The 22,636-nt window shown below is 44.8% G+C and overlaps 1 protein-coding gene across 5 annotated transcripts in view; it reads right to left on the reverse strand.

Annotated features, from left to right (window-relative positions):
- The window catches only part of Bend7 (BEN domain containing 7), an 82,971-nt gene that overhangs the window by 48,202 nt on the left and 12,133 nt on the right, over nucleotides 1-22,636 (reverse strand). For all 5 annotated transcript variants that reach the window (XM_039096483.2, XM_039096482.2, XM_039096481.2 and 2 more), the window contains 3 exons: nucleotides 9,009-9,311; nucleotides 5,222-5,344; nucleotides 1,622-1,893 (listed from right to left, as the gene is read on the reverse strand). In XM_039096483.2, the coding sequence (XP_038952411.1) occupies nucleotides 1,622-1,893; nucleotides 5,222-5,344; nucleotides 9,009-9,311 (698 nt within the window). The remainder of the gene's footprint in view (nucleotides 1-1,621; nucleotides 1,894-5,221; nucleotides 5,345-9,008; nucleotides 9,312-22,636) is intronic.

The following is a 22,636-nucleotide window of genomic DNA, read 5'->3' on the forward strand; positions in this document are numbered from 1 at the left end:
ATCGCTAACATACACTTGGACCTTAACAATAAAAGGGGAGAATTCAGTTGTTAACGGCAATAGACACACCTACATAGGAGATGACCTACGGTCTCAACTACTGTTTCTACTATACCAGTGCCTATCAGAAAAGAATTTTAAGGAAAATATGACAGTCTGTCCAAATCAGCGTAGCTGTACTTTATAATAATTTATGATTATTATAAAATAATGTATCTGTTTTCAAATATACGGTTTACCTAGGGTTTGAACCAGGCCTTAGCTGTTTCAATGATACAATATAATCAAACAAGGGAGTTGGTCTCATACCAAAGCTTATCACCAGAGAACTTTGTAAATTAAACATGAGTTTTGAAGAGTTTAATGGCCGTAGCACATACGTATGATAAAAACAAATGCCTCTTAGAACACTGAGGATTAGAAGAAAGTGCCAAGAATTTTCTAGACTGAAAACACAATGAGGGACTGGAGAGATGGCTCAGTGGTTAAGAGTACTCATTGCTCTCCCAGAGGTCCTGAGTTCAAATCCCAGCAACCACATGGTGGCTCACAACCATCTGTAATGGGATCCGATGCCCTCTTCTGGTGTGTCTGAAGACAGCTACAGTGTACTCACATACATTAAAAAAATAAGTAAATAAAATCTTTGAAAAGAAAAACATAAAGAGTTGAGCTGGTGTGAAAACACAGTGAGATTGATTCTTTCCATTGGAGGCTGGAACGTGGACGCAGCTAGGGAACCATCTAGCAACTGCTTAAGGAAATCGGCAATTTGTTTCTTATTTAAAGTTCAGGGGGTTGGGGGTGAGGGGACTCCCGTCTTATAGGAGTCTGTGGGAGTTCTCAGCAGGAGCCCATCCTACGCAATCTGGTGACAACAGATCGCTTTTCCTTGTTTATTTTAAGAACTCTGACAAGTTGGGGCCGCAGTGCAAACGCACTTCAGACAAGGATATCGTAAGGAGAGCGTGCAGCTGCAAATTCTGCGCGTGATGATAGGAACTCGTCTGTGGGCCCAGGAATATAAAAGAGCATGTCAGATGGATATCTCGGATGCAATCTACCGTCCCAGTCTGCAACGACAGTTCTAGCCGAAATATTAAAATAGCGAACCTTCGCAGAGCGTTAACCTATCATTATACGGAGTGAATGGCACGCCGCTGCCACCTAATTAGCAGTGTGGCTTGCTTCTGCAAAACAGAATTAGCACCGCTGCTCCTTTCTTGCCCTTCGTCTGTGTTTCCACAAAGGTATGCCCTTATCTGGATGCTTCTGTTCGTCCATGCCCACCTACAAAAGATTTAATTACGTCCTCTTCGTTTTCTACACTGAGGAAATTGAAAACTGCCCCTTGGAAATTAAAAAAATCGCAGGGAAATTAGCGAGCAGATTATTTACCACACACCCTTCTTCTTTCAAAGATAAGACTCGGAATGAACGCCTTTGAACGAGGAAGGCACACACATTCTTCAGGGTCTTCCTACTCTCCTCCTCCTTCTCACACTCGTACCTACCTACCTGTTCCGGGGGCAGAACTAGTTGAGTGGAAAGTGTCTTAATACCGTAAAGTTCCAGAGACTTCTATCAACCCAGGTTGGCAGCCAGAAAAATATCAACTTACATCTGAGGACGGCGATTTGAGGACAATGCCAAATCCCAAGATGTGGTTCTCCTCAGCGGAAGCGCACTCTGCAGCTTGGAGACCAGGTGGCCTTGCGGCCACGGCTGCTGGCTTCTTCTCAGTTTCCGAGGGACTAGGCTTTGGTTTCACAGTAGTCATGGGTTCCACAGCCTTCGGGAGCACCTTTTTCTTTTTATTTCTCTTGCGTGAGATGGCGGTTCGCTGGGAGCACACAAGGGAAATTGGGGGTTGTTGTCTGTTTTGAGTTCCAACTGTGGACAATAAACACAGATATGGTACAGGCACTTGGGTCTGAGGAAAACCTACCCTGGCCTATCCCTGCCATTTACAAACTGACTCTGAGGTGAGGCTCCCTCAGGATGAAGAACGGGCAGATACGTCTCACTCGGCACCCTAAAGTCCTAACAGCAGAGTATCACCAGGAGAAACAGCTCTGACCACACTGGATCATGGGACCAGTACGGCATCCTGGCTCCAGTGGAAGGCAAGGGTTAAGAGCTATGGAAAAAACATGGCTTCATGACCGTGCGGCAGGTTTGAATGAGAACTCCAGAACTGAAATCTAGGTATGGATGCTCATGTTGTCCCGTAAGCCCATCTTAGCAAAAGCCCTAATGTCACCGGGAGCTCAGCTGATGGATTACAGCCTAGAAGGGCCAGGATGACGATCATCTGAGCAGGGCTGAAAGAAACAGTTTGGAAGGACTCCATCTAGACTAGGACTGGGTGGATAAGCACACGGAAAAGCCGTTATCTTATCCTTCCTCGTCAAGTGTTCTCTGCCCGTCAACCACCTCTGCACACGGCATTCCCCTGTATCTAACCAAGCTGCCCGCTTCCCTAGGCCTCTCTCTTACATAACGAGGAGTGGGAATGACCATTCTAAGCAAATTAGCGAATCTACAAGTAGTACAGTGACCAAGTGCTCACACTGAACATGTACTTAAAGAATCCAAGACAGCACACTCTGAGAAGGAGTGTTTATCAACCAGAATGGGACAGAGGAAAATATGGTTTCAATTTGCATCAACTTCCCATCTGTCAACATGGCTTCCTAAATAAGAGTGCTAGAAATGCCTGCCTTTTCCCTAAACAGAAAGCAATCTATAAACACGAGTCACAGGAAAATTAAGTCCTTAAAGGCACATCAACACAGATTGCTTCCTCTTACTTATTTCCTAGTGGTCTTAAAAGATCAAGACTATTTATTATGATTCAAATATGTTCTTATCTCTGCACTAGAAGGCAGTTGCTAAGTTCTGGAAGCAGCTACCTAGATAGTGGCCTCTTTGACTATGCCTGTGGTGATTAGCAACACTGGTTCTAGATCTCAGATACACTTTAGAATCAGTGCAGCATTTTGAAAAGTACCCCAATCCTTAATAATCTGTCCTGGACTCAGCGGGTCAGAGCATCCCGGGGTAGAGCCAGGGCATCGATATGTTACAAGGCTTCTCTAGAGACTCTTCCATACAGCCATAGGCACTTTGATTCTAGGATAGCCTGTCTTGTCCCCGGGGTCAAATGGACTCTAGCGACCACCATCCGGAGCAGCTAAGCTGCAGCCCCCAGGCCCACGCCCTTTCTAAGATCACTCTTTCCAGTACTTTGATGTCCAGACAGAGGGCTATCGAGTTTTGCTTCTCCTGCCAGTCTTGAAAGAGCCCCATTTTCCTGCACTTAGCTCTCACTGCTTGGTCTAAGTTCTCTCTGAAAAATAAAGGTAAAGCCTTCAAAGTACAATTTAAATCTAAATCCCACGGGCGATAGCCCTTAAGTAAATCTGCCCACATAACGTGAGGTTTTTTTTTTTTTTTTTTTTTTTTTTTTTTTAAGTTTAAGAAAATTAAAGGAGAATCATTTATTCCATTTATCCTCTTTTTATTCCTCATAGCTCTGGAATCACTTGCCTCGTTAATCTGCAAAGGTTCAGAAGAGAAAACATAGCGAGAAGGTAGCATTTACTTAATAGATTCTAAAAAGGCTCCCAGTCAAGGATCTACCCGGGCGCAACCCGCAGTTTGCCATTTCAGCAGTAAGGAGCTTAAGTAACAAAATAAATCATTACTATTTCATATGCATATTTTCTTAAGCACTAAGAGATTCTCCCTCGGTGAACAGCGACTATCAAAATAAGGTAAGCTTTCTTTCTGGGGCCCGCGTGTAGGAGACCCAACCTTGGCCCGGTTAGCAAGAACACTGATTAGCATGGTGGGACAATGCAAGTGAAGAGCTTACCTAGACTTATCCACCAAATGCTCATTTTTGTGTTGGGATGAGACAGCGTTCAATCCTTAAAAAGATATTTCCCAGAAATAAATCCTTTTTGCTTTCTTTAAAAATGTGATGGTGGGTGACTGGTATGCGAAAGTACTAAGTAAGTAACTAAGAACCACATCACCGGGCTGGAGAGATGGCTCAGTGGTTAAGAGCACCGACTGCTCTTCCTGAGGTCCTGAGTTCAAATCCCAGCAACCACATGGTGGCTCACAACCATCTGTAATGGGATCTGGTGCCCTCTTCTGGTGTGTCTGAACACAGCCACAGTATACTCACATACAATAAATAAAATCTAAAAAGAAAAAAAAAAAAAAAAAAGAACCACATCACTGAAAGCTTTCTGAGACACGGCTTTGTGAACCGTGGGGACGGTCGGCAGGCCCATCACCACAGGCCTGGGCTTGTATCCTGCTGTTCCGCACGCTCAGCACCAAGCAGCCTCTGCTGTCTGGAGGGTCCTGTTATTCTTGCCTATGTAATGAAATAAAAATCCCAGGTTCCTTACCGATGGTGGCAATTAGAAAATGCATCGCTAAACAAAGACCTTGACTTCCAAACTTCTACCGGGTGCTGTGGGGCCCTGAAAAGAACAGAGGTGTGCAGTCCGCCTTACGTCTCATTGACTGCTGCCATGTTCACCACATTTAAAAACAAAAAAAACCAAAAAGCCAAAAAAACCAGCCCTGTGGATCAGACACTGACACTCGCTCGCTTGCAGATGAGAACAGGGAGCCTAGAAATCGTCCAGCTAGAAGGTGAGAAACTGGGGGTTCGCACCCTATTTGGTTGTTCCCTTTTGACAAAGAGAAGGAAGAGCCAAGGGAAGGAAGCAGACAGGACAGACAGACACGCGGTGTGTCTCACCATCTCTGCCCTAGTGCAAGCCGAAAGTCACAGGCAGAGCCTGGGGCTCAGTGCTTCTCATCGTCCTTGAGCCTCCTCAACGGGGAAGCCTGCACTTCCTGAAGGGCTCTCGCACGTAAGATATTCCAAAATTTAATTAACTAGCGTTTGTGAAGTACCAGGAGATCAGGAGATGCAGTATGCTGAGTTCACGCATGTGTGCCCAGCAGCAGTATTAGGGGCGGGTAACAAAATGTGTTTGACTTGCTTAAAAAAAAAAAAAAAAGACAAAAATCGCAGGTTGTTGAAAGGGTAGGGAAAATGAATACTTGAAAAGGCACAGCAAGACAGACGGCAAGGTGGGAGGAGCGCGGGACAAAAGGACAATGCATACAAGCGGAGATGGCAGCGACACATCACCAGCAGAGGACGTGTGAGGAGGGCTGATCTGTGTACCTGCTTGAAAGTGCATTAATTTCCTCATGGTCTTGAGTTCTTGGAGAATGGCCTGCAAGGTTGACTGGCAGTTACAAGTGCAGCAGTTGGATCCGGCCGTCGAATTCACCCCTGGAAGTTCCCCTAAGCACGAAAGAAAAGAATGATACACTCCTAAAGCCTGCAAAAATTAATTACAAAGAAAAGGAAATATATATATATATATATATATATATATATATATATATATATATATATATCTTGACAGGATTTTGAGGTACATACAATTATCATCAAACTGTGTCAGACGAAAACGTACCCAGTAATTTTCACAGCCTCAATGTGGGGTGTCTGGCTTTACCTAATTATCCAGGCCTCTGTTTGTAAGGGGCATGCTGTGCCACAGGGGCTGTATGAACAGGGGCACACAATGCACTGGCAAGGAAGGTCTGTCTACTACGGGGCTCTGACAAGCCACGATACGCACTCAAGCTACTTTCTCAAACAGCAAAGGCAAAACCACGGAGTCCTAGCTCTGCTGTAGCCTTGAAGACCCACTGCTGGTCTGCATGCTACAGGAGTTCACAGTAAAACTTAAGGCACCCTAACAAAACTAGTGGCAATGAAGAGTTGTGGATACACAGAAACTTCTAAAACTCTCCAGCTGGGGTGAGGAGAAGCAGGAGGCAGGGTGGGAGAGGCCAGCGTCTCCTTGCCCAGAGGTGTCTGTAGTTGGTTTCCTTTATGAAGGACTACCCCTCTTTTCTCCACCCTGCTTCTTACGAGCCTCTCACCAGTCTCCTCACTGTTTGAGTTTAATGTGTGTTCCCTGACAAAGCTGTTAGCTTCTGTCTTTCCCACATATGAATAAGTACTCCCCCATTGTCCGTGAACTAAAACAGAACATTTGTCAAAAAGCTTTGGCCACTGGACCTCTCCAGCTCCAGGTTGGCCACCGTGCGTTGAGGCAGTCTGAGGCCAGCTACTTTGTAAGTTTCTGGTGGGCAGGTAAGGTCACGTGAAAGGTTTTGTTCCAATGACCTGTTTCATCATCCGCTAGATACGATCTAACTCCTGTAATACTTACTATTTGTGGATACTGACATTTACCACAGTAAAACCACACAAGAATGAAAGGTAACTTCTGGACAAGCACAAGGATTAATTCTCAAGTGGAAGCCAAGTGAGGTGACTCAGCTTTAGAATCACCAACCATCCCAAAGAAACACAGGGCAGTCACAGCTCTACCCAGGGGATCCTTGAGGGACTGTGGGAGGTGGGCGGGGCGCAGTCCCAAGTGAGGTCAAAGATCCCACTTTGATTTCTAACCCCCCACAGTGGTAACGGGAGGCAGCTAAAAGATCTACATTTGTTTAGATTTCTCTTAACGGTAAATGATGTCACGCACGGTCTATGCAGTGTCCACGTGCCTAAGTTCTAATAAATCTTGATTTTTTTTAAAAAAAATTAATACGTGTATGTATTTTGGTAGTAAATGATAATGATAAACGATAACTGATATTATAGACATATTTTATCCATCGATGACATGTCGAACTTCCACATATTACTTTCGATGTTTCTAGGCTGTGACGTCCATCTGAGGGTCTGCCCAAAGTTGCAAATCTCTACAGAATATAATTCTGGCATACGTTACTCAAGGATCAACTGTACAGTACATTTTGTGTGTCTGTATGAGCATGGTGTGTGTGTGTATGTATGATATACATATATACATGTATATGTATATATGATCACATGGGTGTGCATGTGAGTGTGGGGGGAAAGGTCGACGTCAGGCGTCTTCTGTGAAGGACAGGATCTCTCAGCGAACTTGGAGCCTACTGATCTGGTTAGACCTCTTGGCCAACATGGTTGTTCTGACTTCATGCTGCCCGTGCTGGGGCTACGAGAAGTGCATCTGGATTTTATGCGGGCTTTTTGGATTTGACCTCAGGCCCCCACGCTATGTGACACACACTGGAAGAACCGAGCTCTCTTTTCCGCCCCTTGAGTGGTTTATTCGTACTGAAACGATGCAAGCGATAAACAGAAAAGATCTGGTCTTTTTGACACTGATTTGGACGAATGTCTGTGACTTTTAATATTAGTATCGGTTTCTAAGGTGAATCCATCACTCTTGCACATCGGTGAGTAGAATATGCTACCCCAAAATTATTGCTGTGGGAGGGTCACACTTTCTATACACCCAAATGCCCCTTTTCTCTTACTGGAGCAGAGTTAAGAGGGCTCCGTGGAACACCCCTAGGCACTAATCTGCACACTACCTTTATGGTTTTTTAGAGGACGAAACTAGCCCTTCTGAGCTCATTATAAATCATTTTCCAATTTTAAAGGGAACTGACTTTTTATTTTTATGGAAGAGGCTTTAAAGGCTTTAAAAGCTGGAAGCCTGCCAGCATGTGAACTTGACACTTGCCTATGGAATACTGGGAGGAAGAGAAGACACCATTCGTCTCTAGGGTCCCTTACTGTCTCATCAGTGTCTCAGGATGGCTTCTTAGTCCCCTGAACTGGCTACTGTGAATTGTGTATAGGAAAAGAAAGAAATCAAAACATTTTCCTTTTACCGAAGATCTCATAAAATGAAAACGCAAGGAAGGAAACTCTTAACTTTTCAAGGAATCTGAAATGCCTTATTTTTCCTCTGTTCTTTATGAGAACTGCAGATCCGTACACCCACGCATAACTTATAAACCAAACAACATCCAATGCCACTGGATTGAAGATTAATATTATCAAGGAAATTATCAACTCTTTTCCCTAAGCTTTGGAAAAAAAAAATCAAAAACCCCTACCCCCCAACTTAACTGTCAGTGATTTCAAAGAAATTTTACTTTAAACCAGTGGCTCTCAACCTTCCTAATTCTGTGACAACTTTGGAAGAGTTCCTCGTGTTGTGATGACCTCCTCCCACCATATTTTTTTTGTTACTAGTTCTTAACTATATGCTACTTTTATGAATCGTGTCATAAACATCTGTGTTTCCTGAGGGTCTCAGGAGATCCCTGTGGAAGGCTCGGTTGACTCCCCAGGGGTCACATCCCACAGGTTGAGAACTGCTGCTTTAAAGGAGAACTTCGCTTGAGTTTCAGTAATTCCGCACTGGAGCAGGAGGAAGGGAAAAGTTGTACAAAAGTTGACGTTGCGAAGCATCACTAACTAGGACTTTCTGATGAGGAAGTAAAGTGAAGGGAGAAGTTAGTAACACACTGCACAGCCAGGGAGCTTCTATTAGCGTGAAAGGGAGCTGCTTCTGCATTAATGCCAGTCTCTGGTGACAGCATCATCTGTGTGCTGGTGGATGAGAACCCTGATGTCATTAAAACTCTACTGGAAACCTGCTTTTTTTGTTTTCTTTTTTTCTTTTTTTTTTTCTTTTTTTCGGAGCTGGGGACCGAACCCAGGGCCTTGCGCTTCCTAGGTAAGCGCTCTACCACTGAGCTAAATCCCCAGCCCCCTTTTTTCTTTCTTTAAACACAGACCCACTGGCCTTCCTCACCCTTTGTTTGGGAGTTTTTAGACACTTAAGACTTTTTCTTTCCATCCTCCCCTTTGGCCTTTTTAAAAAAACACAGTGCGGGAGCTGGCACGGAGAAGTCGACAGTGGCCTAGCGGGTGTGAAGTCCCGCATTCTATCCTCAGTCCTATACAAGAAAATTACAAAGAACCCCGCAAGGGCGGTGACCAGTGGAGGGTGTCACAGATTGATCTCAAAGGATGAACTCGGTACTTAGGAATAAAACAAACCCACCAGGATATTCTAAATATCGTAGGGCAACCGTACCATTGGAACTTGCAGAGATGTGGGGCTGACTCTGGAAGGTTCTAGAACGTGGACCGGGCTGCCCTGAGAACTGCCCGCTTTGGGCTGGTAGTTCATTCCACGCCCCACGTGAAGGAGGGTGGAGGCCCTGCGGGGCCTCGGTGGAGGAGTTCAATCTCTGAGGCCAGACTAAATCCACATCCTGGGGCTCTTCTTTTAGTTTTTCCCCTTCTTTGCCGACGCGTTGATAGATCCTCCCGGTACGGTCATTCAGTAATCTTCTCATCCCCGTAATTTGTTTCTTAATTTCCATGCTTCCGTCTCCTAATGGAAACAAGGTCAAAGTTAGCGCTGTAATTTAACAAAAGAAACCGAAACATAACCAGCGCCCTACCATAGCCTCCAGGGCAGACGGCCTTTTGGAAACGGGAAAGAAGACCGATTCCACGCTCTGAAATCATTCACGAAGCTTAAAGGAAGGAAAACTGGCTAGGCCCTCAAGATCACAGCCCTGACACATCTCATCTACATAATTTCCTGGCCAGGTCCTCTCTCTGAGTGAAAAAGCTTTCTTTAGTGTAGGATCAGAGACCAACCTTCGGTTTCCTCTTTGGGAGTATTTGATGAGGGAGGGTTCGTAAGAAGTAGTGACAGAAGACCAAAGGTGGGACCAGCAGGGAGAGTCATCTATGCTATGCTTACACTTAATAACTCCTGCTAAAGATAACTACACGATTACACTGACATTGCAAGGTATTACAAATACCCTGTCTTCTCTCTTGAGGCCAAGCCCGGGGCCTGCTCCATACAGGATGTGAGCTACACTGTCACTACCTCCCCAGCCCCGCAGTACCTTAAACACTACGGTAACAATATTGTCTTAGCGAGGAAGTGTGCTTTCGTCTAACTGAAGCATGGAAAATCTTATTTCATAGTACGTATACGTAGTCATGAAGGCATCCTAATAAATGCTTAAAATTTAAAATGTGAGGGAAAGAAAAAAGACAGAGGATACTATTAGAAAAAATGTAATGTCGTAAATAAATAGATAATGATATTTTAATGCACTTAGCATCATATGAACCAGATTTTCCAGGCAGGCAGAACCTGGTAGCTACACGAAAAAAACCCCTATGTACCGTAGTATCCGGTTAGATAGTCAGTTTGTTAATGTATTTTCTTACCAACTATTGTGTGAGGGAACTTTATAAGCTGTTTTGAAATAAGGACTTCAACGTTTGAGGGGCGGAGTCTGGGGACCAATGCCTGCTAACCACGTTCTCTTCCACTGAGCAACACCCCAGCCCCTTCAACTTTGAAAATGGTAACAAAAACATTAATTCTGCCTTTCACGTTGAACGGAATGCTGGGAAAAAACACATGCCTAAGTTTATATTACGCGTTAACACATTATTGAGAAGTACCTTGATTGGTAGAAAAAAAATTTTTTTTTCTATTTCAAACACCAGCAAGGTTATAATCCAGAAAAAAGTAAATCACATTCCATCGTTTATGAGGATGAACGACCAAGCATGGTTTAAATATCACAGGGTCAACAAAATTTATGCGGCTCCCGCTAGTCAGTTGGGCGGGGTGTGTCTGGAAGAGTCCAGGGAATTCTGGAAGTGCGCCCTCCCCCGCCCTGGCAGGTGTAGTGAGAATCTCAGTCAGGCACTGGCTTTCCCTGCCACTTAACAGCTTGTGCTCAGCTGAGGAGGACACATCTTTCCTTTGTGTTCCTGCTCTTGATCCTTGGGCCAGGCTGGCCATGGAGAACACAGGCTGGTCTTCACCGGCGATGGCTGCCTTTCCAGTCAGTCACCTGCGGCTCCCTGGAAAGAGATGGCCTCCCTCAGTCGGGCTAACAGGTTCTTGACTCAGTGCCTGGGCACCTCCTGCACTGACCTTATAGATAACAGGGAGAGAGGGAGAGGGAGGGAGACGCTTCTTGACCAAAGTTCGCCTGAGTTGGAGATAAGATTCTATGATAAAGTATTACTACCATTTAAAAAAAGAAGAAGAAAAGAAAGAAAAGATAAGAAAAGGAACAAAGATTCTGGAACATTCTAAGGGCAAAGATGCTTTGTCATGGTATAATTTCGCTGTTCTAGAGCTTCAGTCTGTGAGGATTAAGACAAAAAATACCACTGGAGGTTTTAGGTTTTTTATTTGTTTGTTTGTTTCCATTTCTTGGTTGTGTTGATGCCCAGAATGCACATCAGCCCAGAGAAAAGGAAGAAAGAAGATGGCACATGTACAGGAACCTGGTAGTAAGCGGTGGCCGCAAGGTCTAAACGTCTTCTAAGGGAAGGACAAAGCTAGGAGCCGAAGGGCTTTGTGACCTCGTAGGAAGAACAACGTCAACCAACCAGACTCCCCCAGAGCTCCCAGGGACTAAACCCCCAACCAAAGAGTACACATGGGGGAACCCATGGCTCCAGCCACATCTGTAGCAGAGGATGGCCTTGTTGGGCATCAAAGGGAGGAGAGAGCCTTGGCCCTGTGGAGGCTCCATGCTCCAGTGTAGGGGAATGGTAGGGTGGTGAGGTGGGGGTACATGGGTGGGGGAGCACCCTCATAGAAACAAGGGGAGGGAATAGGGGGCTTGCGGAGGGGAAACCAGGAAGGGGGGTAACATTTGAAATGTAAATAAATAAAATATCCAATTAAAAAAACAGAACAAGGGGCTAGAGAGATGGCTCGGTGGTTAAGAGCACTGACTGCTCTTCCAAAGGTCCTGAGTTCAAATCCCAGCAACCACATGGTGGCTCACAACCATCTGTAATGAGATCCGATGCCCTCTTCTGGTGTGTCTGAAGCCAGCTACAGTGTACTTATATATAATAAAAAAAAATCTTAAAAAAAAAACAGAACAAAAAATAGTGTATTTCATAATAAAAACATCTTATTTAATACAAAAGAAAGAAAAAAGAGTGAATGAACGAGAAAGAGAGAGAGAGAGAGGGAGAGGGAGAGAGAGAGAGGGAGAGAGAGAGAGAGAGAGAGAAAGAGAGAGAGAGAGAGAGAGAGAGAGAGGGAGGGAGAGGGAGAGGGAGAGGGAGAGGGAGAGGGAGAGAGAGAGAAAGACAAACCTCCAGAAGGGGGAGGGCAGGGTGAAAGCGGAGCTGCTAAGGAAGCCGGCTCAAGGTGGGCAGAGGACAGGTCATTCCAAAGAACAGAAAACACTTGCAGAACCCTCTTCTGAAACCAGTAGAGGGGCCAGAGGAAGGAAGGTGGGGAAAGGACCGGATGAGAAGTTTTTCTTAGAAGAAGCAGACTGGGCTCCTTCATGGATAACCTAGTCTTCAGGAACAGGGGCTTAGGTACTGGATGTATCCAGAAAAGTGGGGAGAAACTGAGGCCACTGCCTTTGATGGTGCTCCCAGGGTAGAAGAACTCCTGGCCTGGCCGCCGACAGAGGGAAAGCGCTTGGCTTGCACATTCGGGACAGATGGGGCAGAAGTTCAGAATGCGACCTGGTGACTGCTGAAGGACTACGAAACAGCTGAGTCAGTCTACAGAACGGGCAGACAGACGGACTGACACACATGCCCAAACATAGGGAGTGGTTGGTGGAACAGGTAGATAAGGGTGATTTCCTCCCAAGATCTGGGTTCACCTCTCTACTGCACTGACTTGCCACTGTCTACCAGACAAATTATTTTAGTTTCTCGAATTATAAAGATTTGCCTGGGAGCTGTGCTACAGTGACCTAAGGTAACCTAAGGGGTATGCAGAAGCAGTCCAGACAGGGTTCAGGCTATTCATGGTTTCCAAGGCGCTGGTTAATTAAACACTAACACCTCCGGAGGCAGCAATGTGTCTTCGGATAATCTAATCAGATAGATAGGCCCCAGCCTAATCTATCACGGTGGGTTCCAAGTGCTTCGGTTCTTTTGGTTGAAATTAAAGTATCTGTTGACTTCTCATCTTCCTGGGTCTAATACATCCATGTTTTTTTCTGTGCACAGATATCCGGGAAGCAATGTCTCAGGAGTGGGGTTCTATTTGGAGAAATGAGATTCTATACAGAAACCTGTGAATTCCTGATGTCTTTCCAAACCCGCATGCATCTTCAGTTACGCTCGACTCTAAGAGACTAATCTACCCAGGAAAGGCAAACAAAAGAAACCATATTCTAATTGAGCCTCTGGAAGAGAAGACAGTGCTCTTAACCACTGAGCCTTCTCTCCAACCCCCTCTTTCAGTTTCTTAAGCAAGACCTAGGGGACATTTACTATACACTGGCATTTGGCGATCTGTGGTGCATATGCATGGTGATGTCACAAGAGAAGAAGACACATGAGCTGTCTTATTGGTGAAACAGCCATAATTTAACTCCTTTCGAGACTGGAGGGGCTCCAGAGATGGTTCAGTCAGCAAAGGGCTTGTTTTATGTTTATGAGGACCTGAGTTCAAATCCCCGGTACCACGCAAAAGCTGAGCATGACAGTGTGCCCCTGTATCTCCAGGGCTGGACATGGGAGGAGAGGGAGACAGGCGGGTCCCTCGAGCCACTTACTATCTGAGTGCCACCTATAATAACCAACATACTTATTATACTTAGCTGATCCAGCTGAGTCAGTAGGTTCCAGTTTCCGTAAGAGACTGGACAAAATAAGGCGGAGAGTAACTAAAGGGGACAAGGTCCAGAAAGCACTACATGCAGAACTCTACCTACCCTTCATTCGATGCTGACACCGCTACATCACATTCCTTCACATGAAGAAGTCACAGACGACAGCCCAACAGCCCCACACAGAATCACTCTTAATATGGCCAGGCTATGCCTGACAGGACATTCAGTCTGGGGGCCACAAGGAAAAGATAACAGGCCATCTTCATGTGTCTTCTTCTCTTGTGACGTCACCATGCATGTGCACCACAGATCGCCAAATGCTAGTGTATAGTAAATGTTCCCTAGGCCTTGCTTAAGAAACTGAAAGAGGGGGCCAGAGAGATGGCTCAGTGGTTAAGAGAACTGTCTTCTCTTCCAGAGGTCCTGAGTTCGATTCTGGGCAACCACATGGGCAAAACCATCTGTAGTGGGATCTGATGCCCTCTTCTGACATGCAGGTGTACATGCAGATAGAGCATGCATGCATACATACATACATACATACATACATACATACATACACATATATACATACACACATATACCTTTAAACAAAGAAACTTTAGGAACTGGCTTATAAGACAGAAAGAGGCCAAGAGGCCTAGTGAAAACAGATACCAACACGGAGGCCGTAAACAAGTAATATATTAATAGGACAATGTGAAAAGGTAATCAAATAAATTATTCAGCAGAATTGATCAGGGTCTCAGAGCTGCAGGAATCACCAGGCACAAGCTGAAAAACGCCCCCCCCCAACTTTCTTAACATCCCTACCCAACTCTTTTTGTATTGATTTATTGCTCTCAAAAATGTTCCATGTTCTCCCAGGCCCCATAACCACGTCTCTTCTGTGTCCTAGAACTCTAGTCACCAAACTGCCTGACTATTTGCAGAGACATCTTGAGTTTCCCTCCTGACGCTAGAACATGGTCCTCTGGTGAAGATGCTGATCTTTCTATAACTCCTGGATCAAAGTTGTTCTTTCTTTCCTTCTCATCGGAGGGGGAGAATGACCCTGGCTTTGCACCGGCTCCTAACACCACCGATTCTAGCTTCAGGAAGATGTCCACAGAGACGTGCCACCAGTCACTGTTCCTGAGTAACAGCTTGGTGTGGCAGGGCGTCGCATCGGGGCCATCACCTCACCAGTGGCCTCAGCTGCCAGGCTGAGCTAGACGCCGACTCTGGAGACAATGAGTTACTGTACTAGTTAACTTAGATTTGGTATCTTCCAATAGAAAGATAAGAGATGATCAGATAAGTCCTTTAGAAAAACAATTTGGGAACTCGATGGAGAAACTCATTCACGTGTGGAGAGGAATCCAGGAAAGTGTTGGTAAAGCTTACATAGGGATGAGCTCTTGACACAGCTAGGAGTGGGAAGAGAGAAGGAGACATTGAAGAACTTTAGTCCAAAGGGCTTGATGACTAACTCCTGGGAGGGATGTCAAAGAAAAATCAATGACAGATAACACCAGGGTTAGTAGTTTGTGGACCTGAATGGATGGTAGCAGCCGCCAGAGAATTACAAAAAGAGAGTTCCGCAGATGTGACAATACACTGACATGCTTACTTATTTGCGATGCTGGGCTTGAAGCTACAGCCTTAGCATCCATGCTTTCACTGAACTCCGACACAGGCCCCAAGGACCTTGCTCTGATAAAGCCAGAAGGTAAGTAGGCACCTGGAAATGTAACCGTGTAAAGCTGACCAGGAAGGCAAAACTTCAGGGCTACTTCCTCAGTTGGCTGACCACTCTGTTCGGAGTGCTTCTGGGCACCACTAACCATTCCAAAGATCGTTGACCACCTTACACGGACAAGGGAGATCTCCTCTTAACGTACAAGAGCATGCAGAAGGTTCAAATCATGCATTTAAACCTTAATGGCGGTATGACTGCATTCGAGTCTAACCTAGAAGGCGTGTGAAACCTGCTCCTGAATTCCCAGTCGCTGTGGCAACTAAGAATCCCGCTCCTCACTCTCCCTGTCCCTGTGTGCAACCTCCCACCATGCACTTGCCTTAGCAGGACCCGAACCACAGGAAGCTGGGGTACAGTCGTATGTGCTCCTGTGGTTAGCTTTGTACTACACTGCCATGTCCAGTTTCGTTTTAAAGAGGCTGTGGGGAAACTTGGGATAATGAAACTACACTACAGGTGGAGCTCCAAGTAGCCAGGTCTGAATGCCACGGAGCAGGAAAGAGGCCTCAGGCGCCTGAATTGGTGACTGTTCTTCATCAACAGGGAAAAAAGCAGACTGAGGAAATAGCTTCCAGGCTGGAGGGTAGGCAACAGTCTTAGAGGGCTGGCTTTTCCAGTTCCTGAGTGCTAGCGCTGGTGCACAGAAGCCTCTGTACAGAGGTTAACAATGAGAACGCTTTTCTGCTGGGGATGATGAAAATGTCCTGGAACCAGACAGTGGCGGTGGTTGCACAATACCAGGAGGGTCCTTTTCTCACACATGCTCGAGACTCCTGGCATTTTTTTCAGGTAATGGCACAGTAAAGTAAATACAGAGAGAGCTGAGCTTATCAGTGGGACAGGGGACGCTGGCCAGGATTACACCAATGGCCTCAAATACTTCCCCTCGGACACCTGTATAAGACACCTGTGTGGAACCATGTCCTAGTGATGACGAAGCTTTAGGCTGTCACATGCTAGCTTCCAGGGAGGAAAGAACGGAAGGGAGGCAGGTGCCTCCGTGTGGTGCAGTTTTCCTCACCGCAGATCTTTGCAGTGGACTGGAAGAAAAGGAATTTGAAGTGGACTCCACTGTGAGAGGACTTGAGATTAGCACCTCATTCCAGACTCAGATTAACAGGCAAATATTATCAAGGTTCCCAACCGGCATCCCTTGGTGGGGGTGGGAGGGGGAGGGTAGGAATGAGGGGGAGGGAGGGTGTGCTTACCAGGGACATGCAGGACTGGGTTCCAACTCAGCAAAACGTGGTCTGAGAAGGAATGGTTGACAGGAGGAGGGATGGCTTTCTGTGTGAACCCTCCTTTTAAACTGTAGTCTTCAGTGTAGCCCCAATAAAGAAGGAACAGCCAGCTCTGCTGGAGAGGCCTTGCCAGATCCCAGCTTCCTGTAAGGCCTTGGAGGACATTCAAGAGCTCCAAGGGCTTCACACAGCATAGTCTGAATGCCATGGTACAGGAAAGAGGCAAAAAGTAGCTACAGACTACTGAGTTGGTGAGTCAAATACTAGATAAGAGCACCTAGTCTGTAAATATGTTGTCGAATGTGTGAGGGCTCCGATAAGCTGAAAACTGGACAAGGACGCAAAAAATAATTCACAACAGGAACAAAGGACTTGATAAATATTTTACATTCCTTATGTCTCTGGTGATTAATGAAAATTAAGGCGAAACTCATTATCCTTTGGTTTGGCAAACAAATATCACAGACTCACGAGAGTTGATTTTGAGTGGGGATACGCGCACTGTCATATCTCCCTGGTAGGTAGATAATTTGGTAAAAACAAAACAAAATACCTTTTTGGAAAGAGATTTGGCAAGCCCCCATGTCAGAATTAACCCTACAGAAACAGTTCAACAACTGTCTGGGACATAGGACAAGGGAGCCACTGTAGTCTCATTTCCTTAGGGAAATACTGGGGACAGTATTTGCTTATTCATACAGAAGCATGATCACAGCATAAATCCATAACAGAAGCATGACTACAGTTATGAAGTAGCAATGATATCATTTTATGGTTGGGGTCACCACAACATGAGGAACTGTATTAAAGGGTCGCAGCATTAGGAAGGTTGAGAACCACTGAGCTAGGCTTTCTAGTTGCTGTCCTGTCCCATCATCCGGATGCCCGTGAGCACCTTATTCACTTAGCTATGTCACCATACATGGGGATAGCCGTGGAGTCTTTCTGGGACTGTCTTTATGGGTTCTGACTTCGCTGTGCTAATATAATAATCCAGTTGAAGAACGAGGCTTATAAATTTCCCTTTAAATTAGAAACTTGATTCACATCAACTCTGTTAGTTTCGCGAAAAACAAATGTTTTATTCAGAGAAGTAGAATCAGAATGTATTTACGTTCTTGGTTCTATGACACATACGGCAAAAAAAAGGCTGACAATCCGCACAGGGCAAAAATAACAAGATCGTGGATAGGAGCTGTCTCCAAATCCCAGCACCATGAGGGTAAAGGAAACCAACAGGGGGGAACGAGAAAGAAGAAAAGAAAAGAAAAGAGCGACATAACTCAACAAACCAAACCAAAATCAGCCACAAACACACAGAGAGAAGCAACAACAAAAACAAGACGCTTCTGAGTTCCTACAGTAAATAAAACCTTTGCCTTCATTCAGTGAGAGAAGAAATATTCATAACCTACTGTTTGGAAAGACACAGCCTTTTCAATATAATTTGAAATGCTGATCCTCTAATCTACTGTACAGAAATCTTCTGACAGAGCTCTAATACACAAGTGCAAAGCTCGGCTACCCAAGATGCTAATTTCCATATCGGTATCATCAGTTAAATGTGAACACGGCCGAGTACTGACTGTATTACATTTCTTCAGTAATTAAAAACTTTTATTAAACATTGCAAGTTAAATGTACATACCATGACACGGTTTTGTTTTCAAGATAAGCGACACTGATGATGATGGAAACGGGTCACATCTGCAGCCTTTTTCTTTAAAGGTCACACGGAAGTCACGTAACCTCACACCCAAAGTTACCTGAAGGGTGGAAGCCTTCCATGAGCAAGACTAGGGGGAAATCTCCAGAGTTAAGCAATGGTAGCTTAAGTGAGTAGCTTCCAAACTTCCCGGCCACGGTTCAAGTAAGAAACACATTTCCATGACAACCCAGAACACGGATACCCTGCACACAAATGTGATGACAGCTTCATGAATTGCATTAATTCATTAGGCTTGCATGTAGGCACTTTAAGATCTCTATCTATCTATCTATCTATCTATCTATCTATCTATCTATCTATCTATCTATCTATCCATCCATCCATCCATCTATCTATCTATCTATCTATCATTACTGCTGCTGCTGTTACTGCTCTGTGTCCATCTGCCTGTCGATCCATCTATCTATCTATCTATCTAATCTATCTATCATTACTGCTGCTGCTGTTACTCTTCTCAGTGTCCGTCTGTCCATCCGTCTGTCCGTCCGTGTGTCTGTCTGTCTGGCTATCTATCTATCTGTCTGTCTGTCTGTCTGTCTGTCTGTCTATCTATCTTTACTGCTGCTGCTGTTACTGCTCTCAGTGTTGGTGATAATCCACTAAGTTGGTATCACAACCCATTTCTATGTCAAAACCACTGGTCTACAGAGCATTACCTTTAATGTGTTGGTTTGTTTTTTTTTTTTTTTTTTTAGGATGCCTGTTCTTCCTGCTCTCCACATTCTTTCTGGAGTTACTGATTCTCACTTGGTTCCACTGACCATCTGTATACAGAACCCCAGGGCAGACTTCACTTCAGGATCCCAGACCCACATATCCAATTGTCTACTAGCCTCTCTCAGACACCTCACAATCGACCATCTATGCTATTAGACTCTACTTTTCTACCAATAGCCCTGAGTTATTACTGATTATGTTTTATCTGGGCTGCTCTTAACTCCAATTGGTCAGCCCTTAGGACCACACTTTCTTGACTCCTAACCCACGGTGTCTTCTTCCTCCTCCAACTTCTTCTCTCTTCGGGATTAAACATTACCACAACACAGCTTTATTCAGCTCTGACTCTACCTATCTCCAAGCCTTAGTAAATGGCACCAGCTCAGCTGACAAGTCAGACAGCTAGGAACTATTCCTCTCCTCTTCTCCCCTTTCCTTCTTCCTTTCTCTCCCCTCCCACTCCTCTCCTCTCCCAACTCCTGTTCCTTCTCCTCTCCTCCTATTTCCCCCTCCTCCAGGCACTGAATCAATGTTCTCATCATTACGTCATCATGTCATGACGTCATCATTCCAGGATGCTTCCCCACTGCTACAACTTCATACCCATCATCATTGGATGAGACTTCTGCCTAAGAGCATCAGAGTCATTCTTCCCCAGTCTATCCCACCCTGACCTGAGTGGGATTTTCCAACGATGCAAATTGAATCATACCATGTTCTGCTGCGAGATGTCAAAAACTTTAGGATGAAGCCCCAGCTCCCCAACATTGTTCGCTGGCCTCCACGTCTGGACTCCTTGCTCATTTCTGGAGTCTTGGTTTCTGCCGCTTTCCCTCTCCCCCACCCCCATGTCCACAGAAGCAGCAGTCAGGTCTCGGTGCACATTAGAATCACATAGGTAATGTCTGACCTCCCTTCAGAACAATTCAATAGATCTAATTAGTTAGTGACCGTCATGTCAAGCCAGCAGACCCACTGCTTTAAATACAGTGAAGGCCTTCCAGAGGTTCCAGAGGTCCCAGTGTCCAGAAGCTCCTCCTTGTCTCACTCTCTACTTGTGTCATCAATCCTCTGAGTGTCCTGCCACAACTTCATGCTCCATGTTTAGGTCTCAGCTAAAATGGCATTTTCTCTCTTTTTCTTTCTTCCTTTTATGGAAAATAGACCTTTCCCCCTCACATAATTTATCCCAATTACAGTTTCCCCTCCCTCTACTCCTCCCAGTTCCTCCCACCTCCCTCCCCATTCAGATCCTCGCCATTCTGTCCCCTCATTAGAAAACAAACAGGCTTCCAAGGGATAACAATAAAATAAATATAATAAGACAAAAACCAAAACGAACACATCAGAATAGGACAAAATGAATACACAGATGTAAGGGAGCTCAAGAAAACACGAGAAACATGCATGAACGCAGAGACCTACTCTTCCACACACCCAGGATCCCATTAAAAACAGTGAAGTGGAAGAAAAGGCCATTTTCAAGAGGGCTATGTTCCTGAATTCCCCAGAGGCCCTGGTATTCTGAGTTCCCTTGGGATCCAAGCCAGTGGGCTTAACATCTCTTTGGTCTCACATTAGTGTCTGTTCAATAGACAGATGCACAATGAATAGAAAGAAGTTATATTAAGAGACATGATGGGAAGATTCAGTTAAGGACAGCTTTTAAAAACTGGTCCCCAAGAAGTAAACGGGCAACTGTGGCATCTCTGAAGAAATGTCTCCTTTCTATCAAGCAAGCACAGGATGGCGAACAGGGCCACTGCGTGCCTCTGGCCAGTCTTATCTTAGGAAAAGCTTTTCCCAAGGGAAGTATATGTTTCATCCCACTAGTGCATCCAAGGCGGAAGATGGTAGAAATACTTCCCTCTACTTTCGCATGAAGAATTGTAGAGTAACCCAGGGGGAGATGGGTCAGGTGGGGGCCACACATCTGCACTGTGTTCCAGCACCAGGCTCTCCCTTCCTGAGGAGCCTTCAAAGGACGGACACTGAACTTGTGGAGAAATGCAGAAGCTAACACTTCCACGGCGGCAGCTCCCAGCCACGGTTCATGTGGTGCATATTAAGGTGCTCATTAAAGTCTTGCTGTAATCGAAAAAATTATATATGTGCGGTGAGAATGAGTTAGTGTTAATGGAGGAACCTTTACTTCTGCCTCCCCCGACTTTGTGCTTTCTAGTTGTATCTTAACCTTGCGGGTTTTTTTTTTTTTTTTTTGTGTGTGTGTGTGTGTGAGACTCTGTGCATTTTATCTGTAGGCGTAAAGTCAGGGTTGAGATATAATTCTATTAACCACATACACAACTTCATAGTCTATTATGTTGCTTCAACTTTTTCTGTAAAAATAAATTGTTAAGGATATTATTCCTGGAACAGAATAAATTCTTGGAATTACTGAGTAACTGATGTACCGCACCACTGTTCCAAGAACAGATCACTTATTTCATCATGACAAAGTAAAGTTATTAATCTTCCACTTCAACAATGAGAGATGCTAAGGGAGGGATGCGCAGACACCTGCATTCCATTTCAGTTCAACTTTATATCATCCATAAACATCTCTGTTTTGGACACCTCGTCGAAACAAATGCTCACAGTCTACTCTATGTAGCACTTGATTTTATGCAACTATAAAAGTTCCTTGATGTTAATTACAGAGACAAATGTCTCATCACACATTTGGTTACCAGATAGCATAATTAGTTTTCTCCATTAACCTTTCAGATATAAAATTTGATTTCCAAGTAAAAAACATTGTAAAAAACCCTTGGAACTCAAATGACACAGTATATTTGTACATGCTTGGGAAAAAATGTAATCCTGGGAGAACAATTTTATGAGTTCTTATTTACAAGGATAGTGATTGTCTGGACTAGGAAAGAAAAATCTGTCTCGACTTTGCAATGATTTTAAATATGTTGTCAAGTACACATGTAATAAGCTGTCCATTGTGCAGAGAGGAGGCACAGTAACCTGACCATGAATGGAATGTGCCCTCCATCTCTCCTGCTTGAGGCTGAATCCGTTCATCAGAGCCTCTCAGCTGAGAGAGAGAGACAAAGAAGGATAAGACAACAACCAAACAAGGCAAGAATGCTCAGCAGGCTGTGGGTGATGGGACGGTGCTGTGTCACATGACAAGGTTCCACCAAGAAACCACATATGCAACGATGGGCACCAGGCCTTGGGCAGATGGCGGTGTTGTAGCATGCTAGCTTTGTATGGATATTCTTTGATTGCCACACAATGACAGACTTGCCTGGTGCACCACCACAGCTTTTTCTGTTCAAAGCTAAATTGCCCCCAAATGACTATGCCACACTATGGCTTGTTAAGAACTATGCTGCAGGTCACATATGTGGGAAGCATGTTTGATTGTTATAACCTACTGACATTTATGCATATTTATGCTGCCAACATGTTAAGGACAGAAAGAAGACCTCACTGCACTACGGCGTGGGACACTGCTATACAGGAGAACTGTCTCTACTCAATGTAGCATCTCACTCAGATTAGCTGGCAATTGGTAGGAAATTATAGTTAGCATGTTTCAACATGGTACTCACTCATCCACTCAAAAACAGTTATTAAGAACCTGCCCTGTGCCGAGTTTTGGACTGGGAAAACTGTAATTGTTAA

This window comes from Rattus norvegicus, chromosome 17 (assembly GCF_036323735.1).
Source record: "Rattus norvegicus strain BN/NHsdMcwi chromosome 17, GRCr8, whole genome shotgun sequence".
Taxonomy (NCBI): Eukaryota; Metazoa; Chordata; class Mammalia; order Rodentia; family Muridae; genus Rattus; species Rattus norvegicus.